Raw genomic sequence first — 22466 nt, 5'->3', positions numbered from 1 at the left:
ATTCTTAAAACAAATTAATTAAAAAAAACAAAGTTTTTCCGAGGGAAGTAAAGAGCGAAGTTGAACTTAAAACGAACCAAAATTATTACTTCACAGCCTATCAAAGATATGTCAATAAAACTAATGCAAATAAATCAACTGGTGAGATTTCTCTATGTTTGTAACATTACAGAAAACTAGATTGTCAAGTAAATAATTTGAATAAGTAAGTATAACAATAAGTAACCCTTCTTTTATCATACAACTTTGAGTGGTTCCAGAACCACATGCCTACACTTCTCCAACCACTAAGTGGCAAAATGAGCTCTGGCAGGGAAGCCCCAACTTCCCTTCCAGACCTAATTTTTCCTCCAGAGCCCAGTTTACCCCCCCTCTCAGCTTAGATTCAGTTTCTCCAAAAATTTTGTCAAACCTAAGATAAGCCTGCATAATTCAAGAATCCACTGAAACAGGTATTTTTCCTTAGTACATCTCTACCTTTTTATTACTACACGGCTCGTTTTCAGTTTTCTCGTCATTTTCACTTGATTTGGGAAAATTACCTTCAACGTTGACCCCGCCCCCACAGGATTTTGACAAAATTATGCCACTCGTTGGGGTATGGATTTATTAATCTACTCAGAATATCGTTGCAAAACATGGACTGGATAGACCCTATTACATTGTGAATCAAAATGTTTGACCAAATACCTTCCTAGGACATACGTTAAAGAATGAGTGCATCACATTTACAAAAATAGTGAAATTATCAGAAAACGATCGTATAGAAGGGAGAAAACCCTGATTGGAAAAATAAAAACCAAGCAGGAGTCGAACGCAAGCCACTCTAATTCGAAATCAAACGCTTTACCTACAGAACCAAACCTCTAATAATCTAATTTGATATATTAGTGAATGTACCTTAATTGCGCAGCTTATTAAGGGGGCTTGGAGGAGGAAGGAACATACGGGAGGTGTTCTTGTGAACCTTCGGTCAAGGGTTTTGGATCATAATTATTACAATGATGATATCGTTTTATACTTCCAAGCTTTTCTACTTAAAAAGTGACATCAAAAGTGTTGTTTTTAGTGCTATATCATTTATAAACACCACGTAGATATAAAATATAGCTTTCAAATGAGCGACTCTATAAAGCACTGGTAGGCCACAAGTCCCAGCTTTTCCACTTGAGACACGGCACAAAAAGTGCCGTTTTGTTGTGCCATTTGGAACTTGCTGATGGTGGCATTTATAGGAAGGACGTAGAAAGGGGCGTAATTTGTTGTGGGACAGGGGCAACTGCCTCCTCCAGACCCAATTCCCCCCCCCCCCCCGACCTCATTTTGCCCCCCAGCAGAAATTTAGTTTCTGCCAAAAATCTTGTCAAAATTAAGATAAGCCTGCATCATTAAAGTATCCAGAGAAACAGGTCAGTTTTCTCTAGTATATCTTTACCTCTATGGTAATATATGGCTCATTTTTCAGTTTTCACTATGATTTTCACTTGATTTGGGAACATTGGCTCCAAATTCGCCCCCCCCCCAGGATTTTGACGAAATTAACTCAACTGGACTTAGATATATATGAGAAATATCTTGTATAAGCTATTAAAAATCTGTCTAGATACCTGAGATACCAATATGCCCAATAACAAAACGCTCATACCGATACGCGTGATAAAAATACGTCCGATACCGATACAGTGTGCAGCCCTTTCGCCAGGGACTATGGAGGGTCATATCATCACCAAAACCAAAGATTTGACCTTGTAACTATGTTGAGCAAAAAAACTAAAACAAAATTTTAACTGGATGGCTTTGGGGGAGGGGGCAAGTTGCACTCCAACCTTTTTGGTCACTTAAAAAGGGCAATAGCAAATTTAATTTTAGTTCGAATGAGCTATTACTAACCTCTGTATAATGTTCTGGTCACCCCCTAGCGCTGCAAAAAAAAAAAAAAGAAAAAATCGGCAGACAGATCAGTGCTACCCATACAAAAAGTGATTTTTCTTGTGGTTCAAGGAGGGGGCCTGTAATTTCCCTTAAAAAGTTTTTGACCTTGCTGATTCCAATGGTACAATTTTCATTTTGATCTGACGCCATTTTCGAGGGGTTTCAGGCTTTTTTTGTGAAATCACCATAAATTTCTTTTAGCAATAAACTTTTACTTTTAAAGCAAACCGAAATAATAGTTACCATTCCTGAATCAATGCTACATGACTATTTTTTTCACTAGGCAGTTTTTTTCAAAACGTGTTTTTTTTAAATCGCCTAAAAGATTCTATCGGTAATATACTACTTCATTCTGGATGACCACATTGTGGAGAGCGATCGTCTTATTTATGTAATGCTTGCATTCAAATTGTACAAATAAACTTTCAAATGGGGATAAATCCATTTATTTAGACAGTGAAAAAACAGATACAAAAGTCCAGATCTTTCGATCACATATACAGCGACCATATTCAGTAGAAATACTAAAATAATGAAATTGAAACTAGCATATTTATATACAACAAAATAAATAACTTTTCGGTTCATTCACAAAATAATGAACTTTCGGATTATTCACTAGATTATTTTCAGAGTTCATTGACAAAGTTCATTCAAAGTCATTGTATATAAATATGCTAGTTTCAATTTTATTATTTTAGTATTTCTACTGAAGACGGTCGCTGTCTATGTGATCGAAATATCTGGACTTTTGTACCTATTTTTTCACTGTCTAAATAAATGGATTTGTCCCCATTTGAAAGTTTATTTGTTCGTCTTGGAACGGCAGTGTGGTCTAAGAAAACAACATCTAATTTAAAGGTGTTACGTCGAATATACATTCAAATGTGTTATCAGGAATCCGGTCTTCGTATTTTTATAATTTATCTGATGTCTTATATTGCGTACGCGGACGACCTGCTAATTTTAGGCCGGACCAAGTCTATTTTGGCATTATCTGTGCAACGTATTTTTATGATGTTTCGGAATGTTGCTCTGTCTTTGAATATTGATACATGCGAATATTTAGTTTTCAATCCCGAATCATCAGCTCATAATTTGTTCTGTGGTTCCCCAGTAATTCGTAATGTTGTGAGTTTACGGTGATTAGGAATTAGTATTTGTTCTACATTCTCCTTTTTGACACTTAACCATGTACCTAACCATGTACATTGTGCCTAACCATGGAAAATATTCACGCCGAGCTTTAGCTATAATGTATTCCATATATTGTAATCATTCTGTCTTGTTTTTAACTGATATGCGTTCGTTATTGAACAAGAAAGATTTGCGCCCGATCCTTATTGCTTCTTTTATATATTGCAAATTTTTGCTTCTCGCTTCATATCGTAATACATGTATTATTGAGAAGTATGGTGCTAACAACAGTATTCAATCATTTGAGTTGCTTAGTATTAATTTAATAAGACATGCCTTTGTGTCCCTAAACCCAAACCATAACATTATCAGTGTGTTTTTGTCTGAGATAAAGGTTTAAGTTGTCTACGTGTCTTTGTATTTCCTTTTTATATCTTTTCAGAGTAATTTACTCCGCTTGTTTTGTTTAAAAGTGGGTTATAAATAAAGCATTATTATTACATCCGCTCTTAGCCTGCACAATCAAACAGTTAGTGGTAACGAACGGTAAGTAAGAAGCGACCCAACTTAATAGTAACCAAACTCTAAAAAACGGAATTTTGATACCAACAGGCATATTAAAAGAATCGGATTTTTACGGTGATTTCAATCAAGGTATAAGTTTCATCAAGTTTAGTATTACTCATCAAAAATTACGAGCATGAGAAAATTTGCCTTATTTTTGAAAAAAGGAGGAAACACCCTCTAAAAGTCATAGAATATTAATGAAAATCACATCATCAGATTCAGCGTATCAGAGAACCCAAATGTAGAGGTCTCAAGCTCCTATCTACAAAAAGATGGAATTTTGCATTTTTCGCCAGAAGAAAGATCACGGATGCGTGTTTATTTGTTTTTTTTTCCCAGGGGTGATCGTATCGATTCAGGGGTCCTAGAATGTCACGAGAGGGCTCATTCTAACGGAAATTAGACATTCTAGTATCCTTTTTAAGGGACCAAGAAAATTGGAGGGCAACTAGGCCCCTCCCACACTCACTTTTTCCCAATTCCACCTGATCAAAATTTTAAGATAACCATTTTGTTAAAAATAGTTAAAATATCTAATGATTGTGTCTTCGAGGATTACTTAATCCCCTACTGTTCCCAGGGGAAGGGCTGCAAATTATAAATTATGCCCAACGTTTACATATAGTATTGGTGATTGAGAAATATACAGATGTTTTCGGGGGGACTTTCTCTAGGGCGGGGGGGGGGCGTCAGGGGTTACGTGGGAGGATCTTTCCCTGGAGGAATTTTTCATGAGGGAAGAGAATTTTCCATGAATGGGGTGTCGGATTTCCCAGCATTATTTAAAGCACGATCAGAAATTAAATAAAAAAAAAGTATTTTCAACTGAAAGTAAGGAGAAATTTTAAAACTTAAAACGAAGAGAAATTATTACGTATATGAGGGGGTTCACCACCTCGTCAATACCTCGCTATTTATGCTAAAGTTCTCTTAGTACTTTCAAAAGAGCTGTTTATTCTAATTAAATGGCCTTTGTGATTCAGTGGTCACTCTTGAAGAATTGGAACAAAATTCGAACTTTAGCGTATAGAGCGAGGTATTGACGAGGGGGGCGAACCCCATCATATATGTAATAATTTCTGTTCGTTTTAAGTTTTAATTTTGCTCCTTACTTTTTTTTTTTAATTTCAAGATAAAATCCGGTGTTGCCAGACCGGGATAAATTTGCTTCATCTAAAGATTTTCCAGAAGATTTGAGAGGAATGCGCAAATAGAAAACAACTCTAGTATTGTATTGAGTATAAGGCATTAAGAGTAGAAAGCTTACTTCAAACATTTCTTGAAAAGAGATAAAATTCTAAAAAGTTATTTGTTCTAACAGAAAACAACAGTTACTGAGAGGTATATCCAAATATATGTTTTTCCCTTTCTATACGAATCGGATCTGCCGAGTTTCTTCTCATTCGTCTACCTAGAGGCTCCAGATCAGCATAGCAAGGTTCAAAAACGGAGTCAACAATCTTTCTTGCTTCTTCGAAGGGAATTTTTCGCACAGCAACTACACTTTCAGCTGCGCGATTCTTCACACATTCCTGGAATTCACACACAAATCTGGTCAAAAACAGTCAACATATTATATATCAAAACCAATAATCAATCACAGCGATGCTGTATCTAAAAGACCTTAAAAGCTACTTAAAAAAACAAAAAAAAACACTTTTTCGCATGCTGGCCGATGGTCTGCTTAGCTCAGGTACTGATCACCGGATTTTCAGGCTTTGGCCAGGGGTGCAATGCGTGGTTGGGGGTGACTCATCAGACTAAAAGGCTAGCAGCCCAAAAAAACAAGAATCGCATTAAAAACTGGATGGATCACCCTTTTTGTCATTCTTAGTTGAACGTACTTTAAGTAATGATGTTAGGACTGTTTTATTTTTTTTCATTTTTTTTTAATTATATGTCGATTTTTATCTTTATTCTACTTTTTGACTTTGCTGAGGACAGTTATTATATATAATACAGAAATACCCAATAAGTTTTTTTTCTAAAATTGATGCCTTTCAAATTTCGTCATTGCACTGTGCTTTTTATTGTTTGTATTTCATAAAAACTAGTTGAGAAGCTCTTGAATGGACGAGAATGTACGAACTCAGCAGCTACATTGAGTTTAGCATCGCTTTTTTTATTTTTTGAACCTTTACATTTTTCTTACTTTACACAAATTTTCAGCTTTCATATCAAATTCTGACATTTTGAAGGTTATGTAGATCGAATAATTTCACATGTTCCAAAAAGAAATTCATAAAGAATGTGGAAGCTACATAAGCAGTACCGTTTCTTCAATTCCATCAATGCTTATCGTAAAATTTTGTAGGAGTTTAGGCTTATAAAGTTCTTGTCCTTAAATTGCATTGGTGAATTTATATCGGATTGCTGTAAATAGTAGAAAAGCAAAGAAAAGAAGACGCGTTACACAAAAATATACATAAAATTTAAAAAAATGACATCCTAAAACCATTCATACTTTCCCAGAAAAGAAAAGAAGAAACACTACACAAAGGTGCCTCTAAAATCCAAAATAAAATCCCATAAAATAATATTGTCCATGGCCTTCCTAAGAATTTCCGCGCCGGATGGGCATTCTTCTACTTCACACAAATTTTCAGCTTCTACATCGAAACCTCAAATTTTGCAGGTTGCATGGACCGAGTAATTTCATGCGTTTACTAGATATCGACTGGAGATTTTCCATGTATTTGATGTTAAGCTAAAGGACATAGCGGGGAAAGGGAGTGTCCGACAACAAAGTATATGACAAGAGTGAAGTGGTGCAAGTGCAACCGTTTCTTTAATTTCATTTATCAGTTTATTGCCAAATTTTATAGGAGTTTCGAAGAAAATTGTCTATGAAGGAAATCTCTGAACTTATACCAGCGCGATCTGGGATAATCAAAAGAACGGCACGTAACGGATTATAAGACCGTGATCGGGGGGTCGAAATTAAACGTTCTCAAGATGCTTCGGAGTTCTTATATTCGGTTTTTCTTCCAAATTGTTGAGATATCTCCCATGCAGGAGTAAATGGATATTGAAGTTTTTGGTATTAAACTGAATTTCGTTTTTCTGTATTTTGGATGCCGTTAGACCTATATAGGTAGCATATGCAGAGAATTTCGTTTCAGGAGAAGGCAGTGGGGGGGGGGGGGGTATGCAGACGCTCCTGCTTTATAGTACAACTAATGGCCGTTCAAAAGCTCTAGAAAACATTAAAGCTATTTTCAGTTGATAATCTTGGTGCAAGTTTCTTTTTTGAACTAAACATAGTAACAACAAAATTCTTCCTTTATTTCATTCAGTAAGTTTTAATTTAGTGGATTTTCTGAGTTGCTTCAGTACAACTGCAACTCGCCCGCCGAATCCTAAGGCCTAGGTGTAGCCCTAGGCTATGTCCAAAGTTTTATTTTTGTGCTTAAAATGGAATTATGAAAAACTGTTGGTTAGAAATAAGTACAAAAAATCCTGCAAACTTTTCGAATTTTATCCAGGCATAAGGAGAGGGCGTAGCTATGAAAACCCATTAAATAGAAATGTAAAGAATGTAATGAATTTAGCATTTTGTTGTAATAGTTTATTTCAGAAAAGGAATGCTGAATCAGTTTTACAGGTTAAATAATATTTTATTAAAAAAATCACCTGCCGAAACCTGGGATTGAACCAGGGACTTTTAGATTTTCGGTCTAATGCTCTCCCAACTGAGCTATTTCGGCTTATAACTTATAGTGTCACTAAATGGGTATTGATCAACAAAGAGTAGAACAATTATAATAATGACACGGTCATAGGACCAGTGGCGTCGTTTGGGGGTGGCAAGGGAGGGCAATTGCCCCCAATAATGTTGAGAAAAATATTATACATCCCATGCCCTTAGACTATCCAGATATGGTCCCCTCTTGCCCCCCCCCCCAATAAAAATGCTGGAGATTCGCCCCTGCATAGGCAGTGGCGTCATTTCATTCTGAGCTAGGGGGGAGGGGGCGAAGCAACCTCTGTGGGCCCCTAAACTGTCTGGCTCACAGTTGTTGAAGATCAATATTTCGGTACTTTCCCATTATGTGGAAACCTCGGCTATAGACAGTCGAATAAATGCAGTAGACCTGTTCTTTTGCACTAAAGGGCTAGGTACACGTAGCTGATTTCAGGAGCTGATTTCCAAATCAGAGCCGATTTTAACAGAAATCGGCGTCGATTTGAGCTTGAAAAATTTTCTAGTTTTCGGCGCCGATTTACAAAATCAACGCTGATTTTCATCATCATCATCATAAAAAAATAAGGATACAAATAAATAGTCAGCCAGAGATGTCTGTGGTGAAAGACCCCGCTACTGAGCTGAGAACTAAACTAAGAACTAAGCTGAGATCAATCATGCAATTATTAATGAACTCCAGTTGACTATTTGTGTCCATTATTTTTTGTTTTGAAAATATCGCGCAATAATTTTTTTTTTCAATTTTTTTTTTTACCGCTATCGTTTGTCCACTGATGCTGAAATCAGTTCCCGAAATCAGCTACGTGTGCCCAGCCCTCAAGATCTTACATCTAAGATCTCACATCTTTCTGCAAAGATTTTCGTTCTTTTAAATCATCTTTGTTCTAAGATCTTACAGCTCACTGATGTTAACAAACAGTGTGAAGGACGCAATCTTTCTGCCATATAGAACTATGATGAGAGAACTTTGATGATATACTCACCATTAGGCCTGTTTTTTAGCACTAAGATCTTACATATTTTTGCAAAGATTATCGTTTTTTAACTCATCTTTGTTCTAAGATCTTACAGCTCACTGATGTTAGCAAAAAGTTGTGAAGACCGCCACTGTTCTGCCATATAGAACAATGATGCGAGAACATTGATGATCTGCTCATCATTGTTCTCAGACCGCTGATCAGAGCAGAATGATGAAAGACGTTTGCACAAAAACGACCAAAGGTGTAAGATCTGTTCAAAAATTTCACTTTTAAGCGTTTTCTGACAAAAGATGTAAGATCTTAGCACATTGATGAGTGAAAAAACAGGCCTATTGTTCTTAGACCGCTGATCAGAGCAGAATGATGAAAGACGTTTGCAAAAGAACGCTTAAGATGTAAGATCTTAGTGCTAAGATTTCACTGTTAAGGGTTCTTTGTCAAAAGATGTAAGATCTTAGCACAAAGATGAGTAAAAGAACGGCCCTGATGTAAGATCTTAGCACAAAGATGAGTAAAAGAACGGCCCTAGTGATGGAGACTCGTAAAGTGGGTAATTGTTATCTAAATTAATCGAAGAACGCGATTTCTCATTAAATTTACAATATTTAAACTGTTGTTTTCTGGGGTTTAGGGGAGAAAAAGGTACCATATCTAGGTTAGGTTAGGTTACGCTTTTAATATATGCAATGCTTTACCCCCCCCCCCCGAATGTGCAAATATATAGCCCAAATTTGTTTATAAACTATTATATATTCATCCTATTTTGTTTTATTGCATTAGCATTAACCAAACTTGACTTTTTAGAGGTGTCCACATAATGGGAAAGTACCAATATTTCTTCACAGCGGTTAGAACGGGTCTCTCCCAAAATCGGCTAATAATAATAAGAAGCAATGTAAAAGTGCTTAATGAATATAGAGAGAACTTAAGTTGGAAAGTAATTTACAACTTTATTGCTAAACTGGGAGGTCAAAGTCTCATTTTTCCAAAAATCTCAACCATAGCATTGTAATCCAAAAATTTCTTCACTGAGATAACCGGCCTAGGTGATTCACGGGTTTGTGATTCGAACAAAATTCGAACTTTTTTAGAGTAAAGAGCGAGGTATTGACTAAGGGAAAACTCCCCAGTATACTTAATAAAAACATACAAATGTAGACACTCGTTGCGTTAGTTCATTCTTAAACTACGTCAGCGCAAAATTTCGAGAAATCCATTTAGCTAAAATAGGTAAACTTATTATACAAGTGGCACTCTAATCGTTTATTCTTAATGAGCCAAAATCAAAGCTGTGTTAACTCAAAAACGTTTATAACTTAAATAAAAAAAAAAGTTTTTTTTAACTGAAAGTAAGGAGCGACATTAAAACTTAAAACGAACAGAAATTATTCCGTATATGAAAAGGGCTGTCCCCTCCTCAACACCTCACTCTTTACGCTAAAGTTAGGCTCTTTCTCACAACTCTCTTTTTTAAAACAATAAAAACTATAGCGTAAAGAGCGTAACTTTTTCCGGATTTTAGAGTTTTGGTTACTATTGAGCCGGGTCGCTCCTTACTTACAGTTTTTTACCACGAACTGTTTGACTGCACTCACAAGAAGATTCTTTTGCTCTATGAAAGATTTCATCAACACCATCGTCAGTTTGCATGTCTATAATTTTACCTCGCGTACCTACATTAAGACCAGTAGCTCTAAAAAAAGCTAGGTCTACCTCCCGCAGCTGCTGAGACAAAGTTCGTGGCACAAAATTTTTTCCCGCTTGATGAGTATAAATATAAATTCAAATGTATGAAGTCTGGTTGCAAGTTCGTGGGCCCGAGTTGCCAATTTTCCGTCACTAGATGTTCTGGTGATTCATAAAACGGCCGAAATAGAGTTGTATCTATTCAGTACTTTGCTCACCAATAAATTTCGGTATGTCCATCTGTAGTAAATGATTTTTCCAGCTGAAGAACAGTTATGCCGGTGGCTTTTTGAGCATTAACAAACAGTTGGTAGCGTGTCTTGCAATTCACAATAAAACAGTACATCTCTTGAAGAGTGGAGAAGAAAGATGCCATTCATCTCAAGTTCTGAATGAAATCACCCAACACAAGGCTCAGTCAATGATCATGGCAGTTAATATAAATGGTATGCGGTGCAATCTCTATAGTGCAGGCTTGCCCACCTGAAAAGTGGCCGCTGATGACACTGGCTTGGTATTTTCACAGAAAAAAAAAAAAAAATTTCACCTTCTTCTGGATGTTGAACAGTAAATTCCCCTCCCCCCATCATAATTTTTCTTGAATAACATCAATTGATAAATCTGAGTTTTCTTTCATTGCTCAGGTTTTTCTTGTATAGCTCTCATTTGTTATGTTTTTCTCACCATTTTTATAAGTTGGTTTCTAAACCCCCCTCCTGTTGATAAAGCCTTATGTTTGTGAAATCGAAATATTTGGTCTTTGATTGTTGGTAAAATTTCTTTTTAACTCTCTTATTAACAAATCCTATCCATTTTCATATTCTCGTTTTGTTATGATCTTAGGTGTGCGAGATTAAGTACCGTCCTTCAAGGTTTGTAATGCTTCTTTGAATTGCCCTTTTATATAATATATTTGTCTTGTCTTTCTTATCTTTCCTGAAATCTAGAAGAAATTAATGGTCGGAAATTCCCACGTTGATTCTTTTCAAAATTCAAGGAGCTAAATTTAAAAGAAATTCCAGAAACAAAATTCATAAAATAACCATTTTGAATGAAACCAAATTTCAAATTTAACGTGTTGACTGGACGCAAAGAAGAAAAAGCACAAAAAACTTGCAAAATCCAACATGGTCTGGTATCTATTAACAATAATATGTCTACTGCTAGGAGCGCAAAAAGTCCGCCGTTGTAAAAAAATGGTGTTTTATTTAGAATGTCCAGGAACAGAGAAGACCTGAGTCACATACGAATCAGAAATGAGTCAGAGCAGACTCAAAATAGACTCAAAGAAATACAGAGTACATAATACGTATATATAGAGGGTCAGGGCTGTATCCAGGACTTTTTTTTTGGAGGGTGTTTTAAATTTTTAGGTGAGTCTATTTTAGTTTTATGTATATTTTTTAGTTTTATTTTTTTTTTAATACGCTGAAGACGCTTTGTTTGACACGGGTCAGGGCTGTATCCAGGACTTTTTTTCAGAGGGTGTTTTATATTTTTAGGTGATATTTTAGTTCTATTTATATTTTTTAGTTTTAGTTTTTTTTTTAATACGCTGAAGACGCCTTGTTAGATACGGGCGAAATATTCATTTTGTTTTTCTTCGTTTTCATTTACTGGCCATAGACCCATTTGTCGTATTTATATTTTTTTGTGTTTTCTATCAACCTAACACATGAATTTGTAAGATTTAACAATGACTTAGTTATTTTTGTGTATATGAATAAATATTTTGTCAAGTGCGGAGATCAGCGTGACAACCCCACGCCCCAAATTACCTAACCTACCTAGGCATTTAACAAATTACCTAACCTAATCTTGAGAGCATTTAACTTTGGGACCGACAGCCCGAACAACTCTGCCGACCTGGCATGTTGATGTGTAAGATTTAACAATGACAGCTTGTATATGATGTCATGATATACAATTTACTCGTCTCTTGCAATGGGTATATTGTAAAATTTGTAAATGAAATCATAGGCCGCGCAATCGTGCTGCCTTAGTAAAGAACGATGTTGGCACAATGTATTATTTTTTTAGACCAGGGCACTTCGTATCGAAGGAGTTGTCGTAGAAACTTCAAAAAGGACTCATTCAATTGGAAATTGGAATGGCTTGTACCCTTTTTAATAGTCGGAAGTGATTGGAAGCCCACTAAAACCCCTTCCACGCCCACCATTTCCCCAGACACATCCAATCAAAATTTTAAGATCGCCTTTTTGTTCAGCGTAGTTGATTTACAAATAGAAATTATGTTTTTGAGGAGGACACTCCCCTAAAGCCCTTAAGGCAAGGGTTTTAAGTTATGCCCTGGGGGCATATAAGATTTTTATAGAAAGCCTTGTTGTAGAAACTTGAAAAAGGGCTCATTCGATCGGAAATTCAAAGGGCTAGTGCCCTTTTTAATAGTCGAAAGGGATTGGAGGGCAACTAACCCCCCTCTCATGCCCACTTTTTCCCCAAACACATCCAATGAAAATTTTGAGATAGCCATTTTGTTCGAGGGTCGTAAATTATGCCCTTGGGGCATATAAGGTTTTTATAGAAAGTTTTGTCGTAGAAGCTTCAAAAAGGGCTCATTCGATTGGAAATTGAGAGGACTAGTGCCTTTTTATTAGTCGAAAGTGATCAGAGGGAAAATCCCCCCCCAACGCCCATCCTTTCTCCAAACACATCCAATCAAAAAACAACTTGTCAAAGTGCAATCGCCCTGCCTGAGTAAAGAACGATGTTGGCGAAATGTATTGTTGATTATTTTTTTCCTCTTTATATCAGGGTATTTTGTTTTGAATTGGTTGTAGAAACTTGGAAAAGTGTTCATTTGATTGGAAATTGGAGTGGCTTGTGCCCTTTTTAATAGGTGAAAGTTATTGAAAGGCAACTAACACCCCTACCACGCCCATCATTTCCCCAAACACATCCAATCAACATTTTTAGATAGCCATTTCATTCACCGTAGTTGGAAGTTTTTGAAATTACGTCTTTAAGGATGACAACCCATCCCCCACAGCCCTCAAGGCAAGCATTGTAAGTTATGCCCTCGGGGCATATAAGGTTTTTATAGAAAGTGATGTTGTGGAAACTTCAAAAAGGGCTCATTCAATTGGAAATTGAAGGGACTAGTGCTCTTTTTAATAGTCGAAAGTCATTGAAGGGCAAGTAACCCCCCTCTTGCGCCTACCATTTCCCCAAACACTTCCAATCAAAATTTTGAGTTATCCATTTTGTTCAACGTAGTTGAAAGTTCTGGAAATTAGTCTTTTAGGATGATAATCCCCTCAGAGCCGTCAGTGCAAGGGTTGTAAGTTATGCCCTGGGGGCGTATAAGGTTTATATAGAAAGTTTTTGTAGAAATTTCAAAAAGGGCTCATTTGTTTGGAAATTGAAAGGGCTACTGCCCTTTTTAATAGTCGAAAGTGAATGAAGAGTAATTAACCCCCCTCTCACGCCAACCATTTTCTCAAACACATTCAATCAAATTATAGAGATAGCCATTTTGTTCAACGTAGTTGAAAGTTCTGGAAATTATGTATTTCAGGATGAAAAACCCCCAGAGCCCCAAGGGAAAAGGTTGTAAGTTTAGCCCTGGGGGCATATAAGGTTTTTATAGCTAGGGTTGTCTTAAAAACTTCAAAAGGGGCTCATTCAATTGGAAATTCAGAGGGCTAGTGCCTTTTTTAATAGTCGAAAGTGATTGGAGGGTAACTACCTCTCCTCTCACGCCCACCATTCCTCCGAAGACATCCATTCAAAATTTTCAGATTGCCCTTTTGTTCAACCAGTGGCGTCAATTCATTCTGAGCTAAGGGGGGGGGGGCTAAGAAACCTTTGTGTGCCCTTAAACTGTCTGGCTCACAGTTGTTGGAGATCAATATATCTTCCCAGTAGTAAGCACAGGTCTCTCCCAAAATCAACTAATAATAGTAAGAAGCAATTTAAAAGTGCTTAATGAATACAGAGAGAACTTAAGTTGGAAAGTAATTTACAATTTTATTGCAACACTGGGAATGGTCAAACAAGGTCTCATTTTTCCAAAAATATAAACCATAGCATTGAAATCCAACAATTTCTTCACTGAAACTGCACTCACACGAAAATTCTTTTGCTTTATGAAAGATTTTATCAAAACCATCGTCAGTTTGCATGTCAATAATTTTATCTCGCGTACCTGCAATAAGACCAGTAGCTCTAAAGAAAACTAGGTCTACCTCCCGCAGCTGCTCAGACAAAGTTTGTGGCACAAAATTTTTTTCCGCTTGATGGAATATAAATATAAATTCAAATGTATGAAGTCTGGTTGCAAGATCGTGGGCCTGAGCCCACGGTGTGCGAGATTAAGTACCGTCCTTCAAGATTTGTAATGATTCTTTGAATTGCCCTGTTATATAATATATTTTTCTTGTCTTTCTTATCTTTCCTGAAATCTAAAAAAGATTAATGGTCAGAAATTCCCACTTTGATTCTTTTCAAAATTTCAAGGAGCTAAATTTCAAGACAATTCCAAAAACATGAAGAAATAGCACAAATAACTTGCAAAATTCCATATGGTCTGGTTTCTATTAACCATAATACGTCTATGGCTGCTAGGAGCGCAAAAAGTCCGCCGTTGTAAAAAATGGTGTTTTATTTACAAAGTCCAGGAACAGAGAAGACCTGAGTCACCCACGACTCAGAAATGAGTCAGAACAGACTCACAAACAGACTCAAAGAAATATAGAGTACATAATACGTATATATAGAGGGTTAGGGATACACCCAAGACTTTTTTTCGGAGGATGTTTTAAAGACGGATTTCTTTTCGGGGGGGGGGAGGGAGGGGTTACACAAAAAAAACTTGAAAAAACAAAAAAATCTATTTATTCATTATTGTTACGTTTTTACGAGTCATACAAACAATTCGGGGCGGGGGGGGAGGGTTCAAACCGCCTAACCCTCACCCCCTGGATACGGCCTTGTAGAGGGGGTCATTACTCCAGAATCAACTAACCGACATGCATTATTTTATTACGGATCCTAGGTCAACTACTTGATTGAAATGATAGTTGGTCTCCATGGCTGTAGCAACAAGGCAATAAAAATGTGTTGCAATATACGAAATACGAATAATAAACAAATATGTTTGGGAATGATGCCCACTGTATATTGTTCTGAAGCAGAACTGTATTAGAAACGGATTTGTTTTAATTGAGAACACTTTTTTTTACACAATTTATTTTTTCACTGTTCAAATCAAATTGACAGAAATTGTGACAGCTAAGTTGGGACAGTGGCGGATCCAGGGGGGGGGGCGAGGACGCAAGTCCCCCCTTAACGTCGTCTAAGGTCGTGTAATTTACTTAATTAACGCAAGTTTGCGTTAATTAAACTTCTCCTAACGCAAGTTTATCGGTTCAACCTATTTTGCGCCCCCCCTAAAAAAATCCTGGATCCGCCCCTGATTTGGAGCCACTCCTAGAATCAGGGTGGGGCTTTAGCATCAGCCAGCCCCCGCCCTAAATGACGTCCCTGAGAATAGGACTGTTACCTATTAGACATAGGACTGTTTTTTTTGCGATAAGTTGAATTAGATTTTCAGATATGAATCCACATTTTTCAGATATGAATCCACAGATATGAGTCTACATTGTGCCCCCTGGAGGATGTGACAGAGCAGGGCCGTTCCTAGTGTTGGTGGCACCAAAAAACCCAAAAAGCCTCAGGCACGGCACCCCTTCCCCGGCCACGGAACCCGGGGCAGCTTGCCTTGATCACCCCCTTTGAACGGCCCTGTGACAAAGAATATAACTTAGGCTAAATTTGCCGATTTTTGATGGTGTTTTGAATTTTTGATTACTGACCAAACCAAGCTTTAGCCTTTTCAAGTGTCTGCTTCTGTAATACGACTGTAACATTAAAGCCAAGTAAGAACACATAATGCCTTTCCATGTACTATTTTGTGCAAGGGGGTTGGGGCCCCCAGTCCCCCATTGCACTTCCTGGCTAAAGGACCATGAAACGGAGATCAGCACCGCCGGTTTGGACCTTAAGGGTCTCGTCCCGTCATACATACTACATACTTACATACTTATGTTATTTATATAATTCAATGACATAGTCAAGAAAATCACAGACCGTCAAAGTATGGAGCAGGCCTCCCCCCGCCTAGGGAAAATTCCCCCACACGCAAAAATTAGCAGCCACAGGGAAAGTATAAAAATAAGCACCTCAAAATGTCGATCAGATGTTCTAAACAGTAATCAAAGGACCAGATATCAACGATAGTTTTAGGACAGGGGCTGGTTGGTCTCCAATCACTTTTGACTTAAAAAAAAAGGGACAAGAACTCTCAAATTCCGACCGAATGAGCATCCTCTGAAGTTTCTATTATCACGGGGGAGGGTGGGGGTTGGGGATGATGAAGGGGCAGTCCCCTCCTGTACGGAATAAATTCAGCTAATTTTAAGGTTTAATCTCGCTCTTTACTTTCATAATAGCAGCGTAGATCAGAAGTATTCCCTGACATTAAGAGAGATTAAATATCAATTTCTATTTCTAGAGGGATTAAATATAAATTTTTAAAGTGCAGTGGACTCCCCGCATATTATTAAGCAACATGTTATAGTTTTATTCTTCTAAATTTTATTTATTGACTTGTTTAGTCCAAGGATATAAATCCTTGATCTAAAAACTGTTCCCTCAAAATACTTAAGAACTTCTTTGTACTTGCGAAATTGCGAAAATTTGACATCCTTTCATTTTGAGCATGTTGATGTTGTCAATAAAGCCAGCCAAGTATACACCCAAGAAGTTGGAAGAACTACAGCATACTATTATGATTAATAAAACAATTCAGTGATGACAATAGATAACAATTAATCAATAATAATCGGTTAATTATTTAACTAATAAAATGAGTGTAATAGGATTTACTGAAAAGTAATCCTGAAAACCTTGTTGACTTTTGTACCGTGTTGAATCTAACAATTAAACTATAATCATTTAGAGAACAATTAGAATAATATAGTTTTATTACTCAAAAATAATGTTTTTAAATATGTATTATTTATCAATAAATACATTCCAAGAAAATACATTCAAGAAATTACAGAACATAATATGATTCCAGTTATTTTATAATATAGATATAAATGTAATTATTTGAGGCTATGACTGCTTCGAAATAGAAAAAAAAGTTTATTCACTAAAATAGTTTTAAGATAACACGAGCCTGTAAAAATTAAAATAATACATAGTAAATATTATATGTTATACAAAAATTACATAAATAAAGCCTATATTATATAAATGAAGTCAATATAGATATTATATTAAATAAATAATTTTATAAATAAATTGAAAATAATTTATCGTATACATAAATAAAGAGTAAATACTATATAAATAAAAGAAAGAGCTACAAAAAACAAATCACCAAGTGCTACTTCAAAAGTGCTATTTCTGCAGTAGGCTATCTTGGTGACAATTTTAATGCTTGTGTTCACCGTTTAAGTTTTTGATATGTTATTAATCGAAGATGATTCGTAACAAGATGTAAAAGCCCATATGTCCAATGCTAATAAAAACTATTAGCGACAGTAGATGCGTATAGTTGGTTCTTTTTTTTCAATATTGTCATACAATAGTTTTTGCTAACTAAAATACATTTCCTATGGAATTTATTCAGCAATAAAATGTCTAACATAATTCATTATTATTTAGTAATGCCTAGAAAGAAAAGATAAGATTTATTCTTCAGTAAATACACATACGATGATACATGTTATTATTCCCCCAAAGGCTCATTGGCCTGTAAAGAAGGGGGAAGACAAATGAGTTACTTACTCAGGGATAAAAAACAAAATAAAATTTAAAATTATCACTTACTCACAGACATAAGAGCAAAAGGAAAAGAAAAGAAAATACAGATAAAATAAAACTATAGGAAAAAATAGAATAAATAAACTAAATAAATTAAGTAGATTAAATAGAATAAAAAAAATAATAATAATAAAAAATTATAATAATACAAAAAACAGATAAAAATAACTTCTACAAAGCCAAAGAATTTCTAACATTTTTTTTTAAACGAACCAAATGAGTGGCACCTTCGAACCGATTCAGGCAACGTATTCCAAACAATATGACACGCCATTAAAGGATTAAAATCTTACCTTATACAAGGAGTAAATAGAACTTGAACATGATTTGTCATATTGCAAAGATTATAATTATTATGATTAGAGGTAAAAGATAGCGGAATACTTAGGGGCCGGGGGAGGTCACCATGAAGCTGAGAAAAAGTAATGCATGCACATGAAAGAATGTATAGCGACTCAAGATCATGCAATGGGATAACTAATGAACGATTAGTTTCCTGAATGATGTGTCTAGCTTTATTGTAATCCTTAGAAAGTGGTTTCAGCAGTGAAGGAAAGGTTGACATCCACACTATTGGACAGTAAGAAACGTAAGATTGATCCAGGAAAAGTATGTCTAAGTTTCCTTAAAATACCGAGACTCCTGCATATCTTTATTTTAATAAAATCAATGTGACGTTTGAAAGATAGGTTTTCATCAACAAGAATGCCCAGAAAACAAACATATCAATCTTCAGATCTATGAATCATCCTATTTGGCTGGGGAATTTCTGATAACTGGGGATAAACCTGAGAAACACGCGAAAAAATCAAAAAACTGGACTTGGAAAAATTTTGGGTAAGATAATTAGCATCAAGCCACAAAATTACCCTCCCAAACAAATTTTCCAAATTTAATCGAAGCTCTGATTCGCAGCTTCCCGAAGTGCCAAGTGTCTTGTCATCAGCAAAACAAACAAGGACATCAGAAGAGGGAGAACTATAGCTGCCACTATGGGCAAGGGAAGGCTCAGGATGACAAAGTCTACAGCAATTAATAAGTTTCTGCTTTTTTACAACATAATAAAGATCATTTACATAAATCAAAAATAGTACAGACCCTAAAACTGATCCCTGGGGGACGCCAAAATTCACTTGTGAGGGTGACCGGAAAGGTAGATCAACAGAAATTAACTTATCCTTCAAATAAGACTGAAACCAAGGAAATATATTTCCCCTTATTCCAAAATAAGACATCTTCGATAGAAGAAAAAATCTACCTAACAGAATTAATTGATTCAAAGAGCGTGTTTCTGCCTGTTTTAGCAATTCTAAGGATTAATGTGAAATCTGACACGTGGCAAATCGGAACAATCATGTTTTGTAAACGCCAAATTTCGCAATGTTCCCATTTTATAATTTCACAATCCTTTCTGGTATCTCACAATAATCTTTGTTTGTTTGCGCCCAGCACCATCTAGTCAATTTAAAGCCGCTAGTCAGAAGATCTAGATTTTTTTTTTAACTTTTTCGCCCAGTTTCCATCTTATTACAGATAATATTTTGGTTTAATGTTTCAACACAAGACACCAGTTTCGCTATCAATCGACAGCAGAAATTCAGCGTAATCCACCTACCAAACTATATTTTTGAAATTTACTTTGTCGTTTGTTAGATTGAAAAATTCGTCGAAGAGCGCGTCAAAACATGCGAAAATAGCAAAATTTTCTATTTTAGATTATGCTCTAAGAAAAAATTCAAGCAATACTATATTTCAGGCTCAGCGAAAAGATAGATCCAAAAGCCATTTATGTAAATATCTTGTCCTTTTTGAGCAAGTTACAGCTGTAGTCTTTCTGTAAAATCCCAAGTTTCATTGGGAAGACAAATTTTAAATCCAGAACTCTACACCTAGCGATTTAACTTCACTTTCAATGATTCTACCATATCTTTGAAATTCCAATTGAAAGTATGTTAACAGTTTTTCCGTATTTCTTTTCGGTTATTTCTTAGTTCGCTTATTATTATTATTCGCTTTTCTTTTCACCTCTTTTAGCGTGCTTCTTGACATATTTGAGCTCGTTATTCTGCAATCTGAAGTGTAAAAGATGTGTCTTAATAGACCTCAACGTTGGGTGTTCATCATTTTAATGAAAATCATTCATCTATACAAACTTGTTATTATTCTAGAAACTTAACGTTATTTCTAAGTCGCATATCTTTGTATTATGTTGCATTCAGACATAAATAGGAAATAAAAGATGAAGAAAAAAGTTAGAATTAGAAAAAAATCAAACAGAAAAAAATATTAAAACCTATGTTAGAAAATATAAAAAATCGAAACGGCCATACGGCAGAAGTCTGTATAACAGCCACATACTAATTCAACAAATTATATCAGAACCACAATGACAGTAGCCACACTGGAAGTCATAGTCCGAGACAAATTATTGTTATTTGGAAGAAAGGTTATGACCTTGTGACAAATATGTCCATAGTAGTTTCAGATAATTTCTAATCCTTATCCTTCTTGTTTGTTCCCTCCTTTCTTTTCTCTGTTTAAAACAAGCATACTAAATAATCAACTTATTAAAAGACTACAATAAAAATTAACAATTGAATTCTACGCAGACGCAGATCCAGATATTTGGTTAGGGGGAGGGCAAGTATTCCTTTGCATTAATGAACTTGGAGGACTAAAAAAGAAGATGTGGCTTTTGCACTCAATAAGCCAGTACAAAAGAAAATAAATAAAAATAAAGTACTCATACTTTGATATATATATTTCGTAAATAAAGTATAGATATAAGAAGGTATCAATAACTTCATTGGAGGGTGTAAATAGCTAAGATTTGACTGGATCAGGTTACCAAAATTATTACGCATTTTAAAGTAGTAAATTTTCAGTTTTTGAGCATTACTCTTGTCAAATGGCAAAATAAACTATAAAGTAAAAGGAAATGTGTCTTCTGCAATTGATACGCTAATGTACTTAATAAAGTAAATAAATTAAATATGCTATGCTTGATATTTTATAATCAATGATAGTTAAAATATGTATCATTTTAGGAGCTATATTTCCCTGAAACTGGCTAATAATGCAAAGGTACACCGTGATTCAAGTGCATATCTGGTGCAGTAGAACAATGAGCAGTCCTTATTAATTTACGGATTCTTCTTCTGCTTCTAAAGATGTTTTTTCATGTCATTTTCCACTTTTATTTCCTGCTATGTATATATTCTTTTGTTCGATTTTGGCAATCCTCTTATAATAATGCGTTAAAGGTAGTTAATTGGTTAGAAAAAAATGTTTCAATGATAATTGTAGTATTGCAAATGATAATTTATTTTGTACACTGCAAAAGTAGGATTTTGTAAATATTTATAATATAAAGCTTTATTAAGAGTAACCAACCTGATGAGTCTTGGCAATCCGCCAGGGGGCAGCAGCTCCTCCCAAAAAAGCATTAATGAAACTACAATGTGTCAAATTAGCAGCTCTAATTTCTGTGCAGGCCAAGTGTTTAGTATCCGCAAAATCTAATTCTTGACGGCAATAGTCAAACATATGAATCATTTCATGGACTAGACTCCCTTGCACTGCATCTTTTGACCTTGCGGAATTTTGGCAAATGACAATCTAAAAGAAGAACAAAATAATATACTGCTTTGTGCCAATTCCCTAGTGATATCAACTGGGGGACATGAAAAGGCATATGTCCTCTATATTTTTCAACTCCCCCTCGATTTGGAAAAATACCATTGATTGGGGTGTTTACATTGAAAAATGCAATTTCTTTGTATTCTCATCGGAAAAATGAAAAAAAAAATAATAAAAATTTACCCCCACTCCTCGATTTTTAAAAATAAATTTTGCCCCCTCCCTAAATTTTTGTGAATTGAGCCACTGCAATTCCCATATATATTCCAATTTTGATCACATAACTTGTTTTTTTCGGAAGTTTGGCCCCATCGACACATTATCCCCTCCCACAACATATATCACGAGATCCCGGTCGGGGTGTACAAATGTACTTTCAATTTCAAACCAACCTTTCGAAACCAACCTTTAAGTTTGATACCTAAGTAAATCCAAACGTTAAAAAAAAAGTGGATATAAATTTCACAATTTTCGTTTTTCTGCTATATACATATTTTTGTCAGATCTTGACAATCCCTTTCTAATATTATAAAAACGATAATTTCTCTTGTATTTTCAAGAAAAAAAGAATTAAAGATTTGTAATAAAAGTCAGTGTCAATAGAACCCAACTCGATAAGACTTGGCAAATAAAAATAGTCAAACGTAATGATTTGTTCCATGTACTTGATTTCCTTACACTGAATCTTTTGACCTAGAGATTTTTGGCAAATGACAATCTAGAAGAGATTGAGTTGGACCGATTTAAGACGAATAAAAAAAGAGGTTGAGTTGTGCCAATACCCCAGGAATGTCAATGCATTGGGGAGGACAAAGGGACACATTCACCTTTGAATTTTTACCCCCCCCCCCCCGATTTCGAAAATACTTTTGGAAGTGATTTCAATGGAAAACGCCTTTTTTTCTTATTTTCATCGGAAAAAAAATAAAACGACTAATTTGCTCCCCTCCCTAGATATTAGT

General features: G+C 35.5%; 1 protein-coding gene and 1 non-coding gene across 2 annotated transcripts in view; both read right to left on the bottom strand.

The window, feature by feature from the left end:
- Window positions 1-22466, bottom strand: part of LOC148954279 (mitochondrial inner membrane protease ATP23 homolog) — a 69285-nt gene that overhangs the window by 8791 nt on the left and 38028 nt on the right. The window contains exons 5-6 of the mRNA XM_089086159.1: window positions 21259-21483; window positions 4972-5168 (exon numbers count right to left, since the gene is read on the bottom strand). Of these exons, the coding sequence (XP_088942285.1) occupies window positions 4972-5168; window positions 21259-21483 (422 nt within the window). The remainder of the gene's footprint in view (window positions 1-4971; window positions 5169-21258; window positions 21484-22466) is intronic.
- TRNAF-GAA (transfer RNA phenylalanine (anticodon GAA)) lies at window positions 7271-7343 on the bottom strand. The gene has a single exon. It is a non-coding gene; the product is annotated as a tRNA-Phe (tRNA).

The sequence above is a fragment of the Artemia sp. Qi Xiang Cuo genome, chromosome 3, assembly GCF_049724085.1.
Source record: "Artemia sp. Qi Xiang Cuo chromosome 3, ASM4972408v1, whole genome shotgun sequence".
Classification (NCBI taxonomy): Eukaryota; Metazoa; Arthropoda; class Branchiopoda; order Anostraca; family Artemiidae; genus Artemia; species Artemia sp. Qi Xiang Cuo.
The sequence above is the reverse complement of the archived record's forward strand: the minus strand, read 5'-3'. Positions and strand labels throughout refer to the sequence as shown.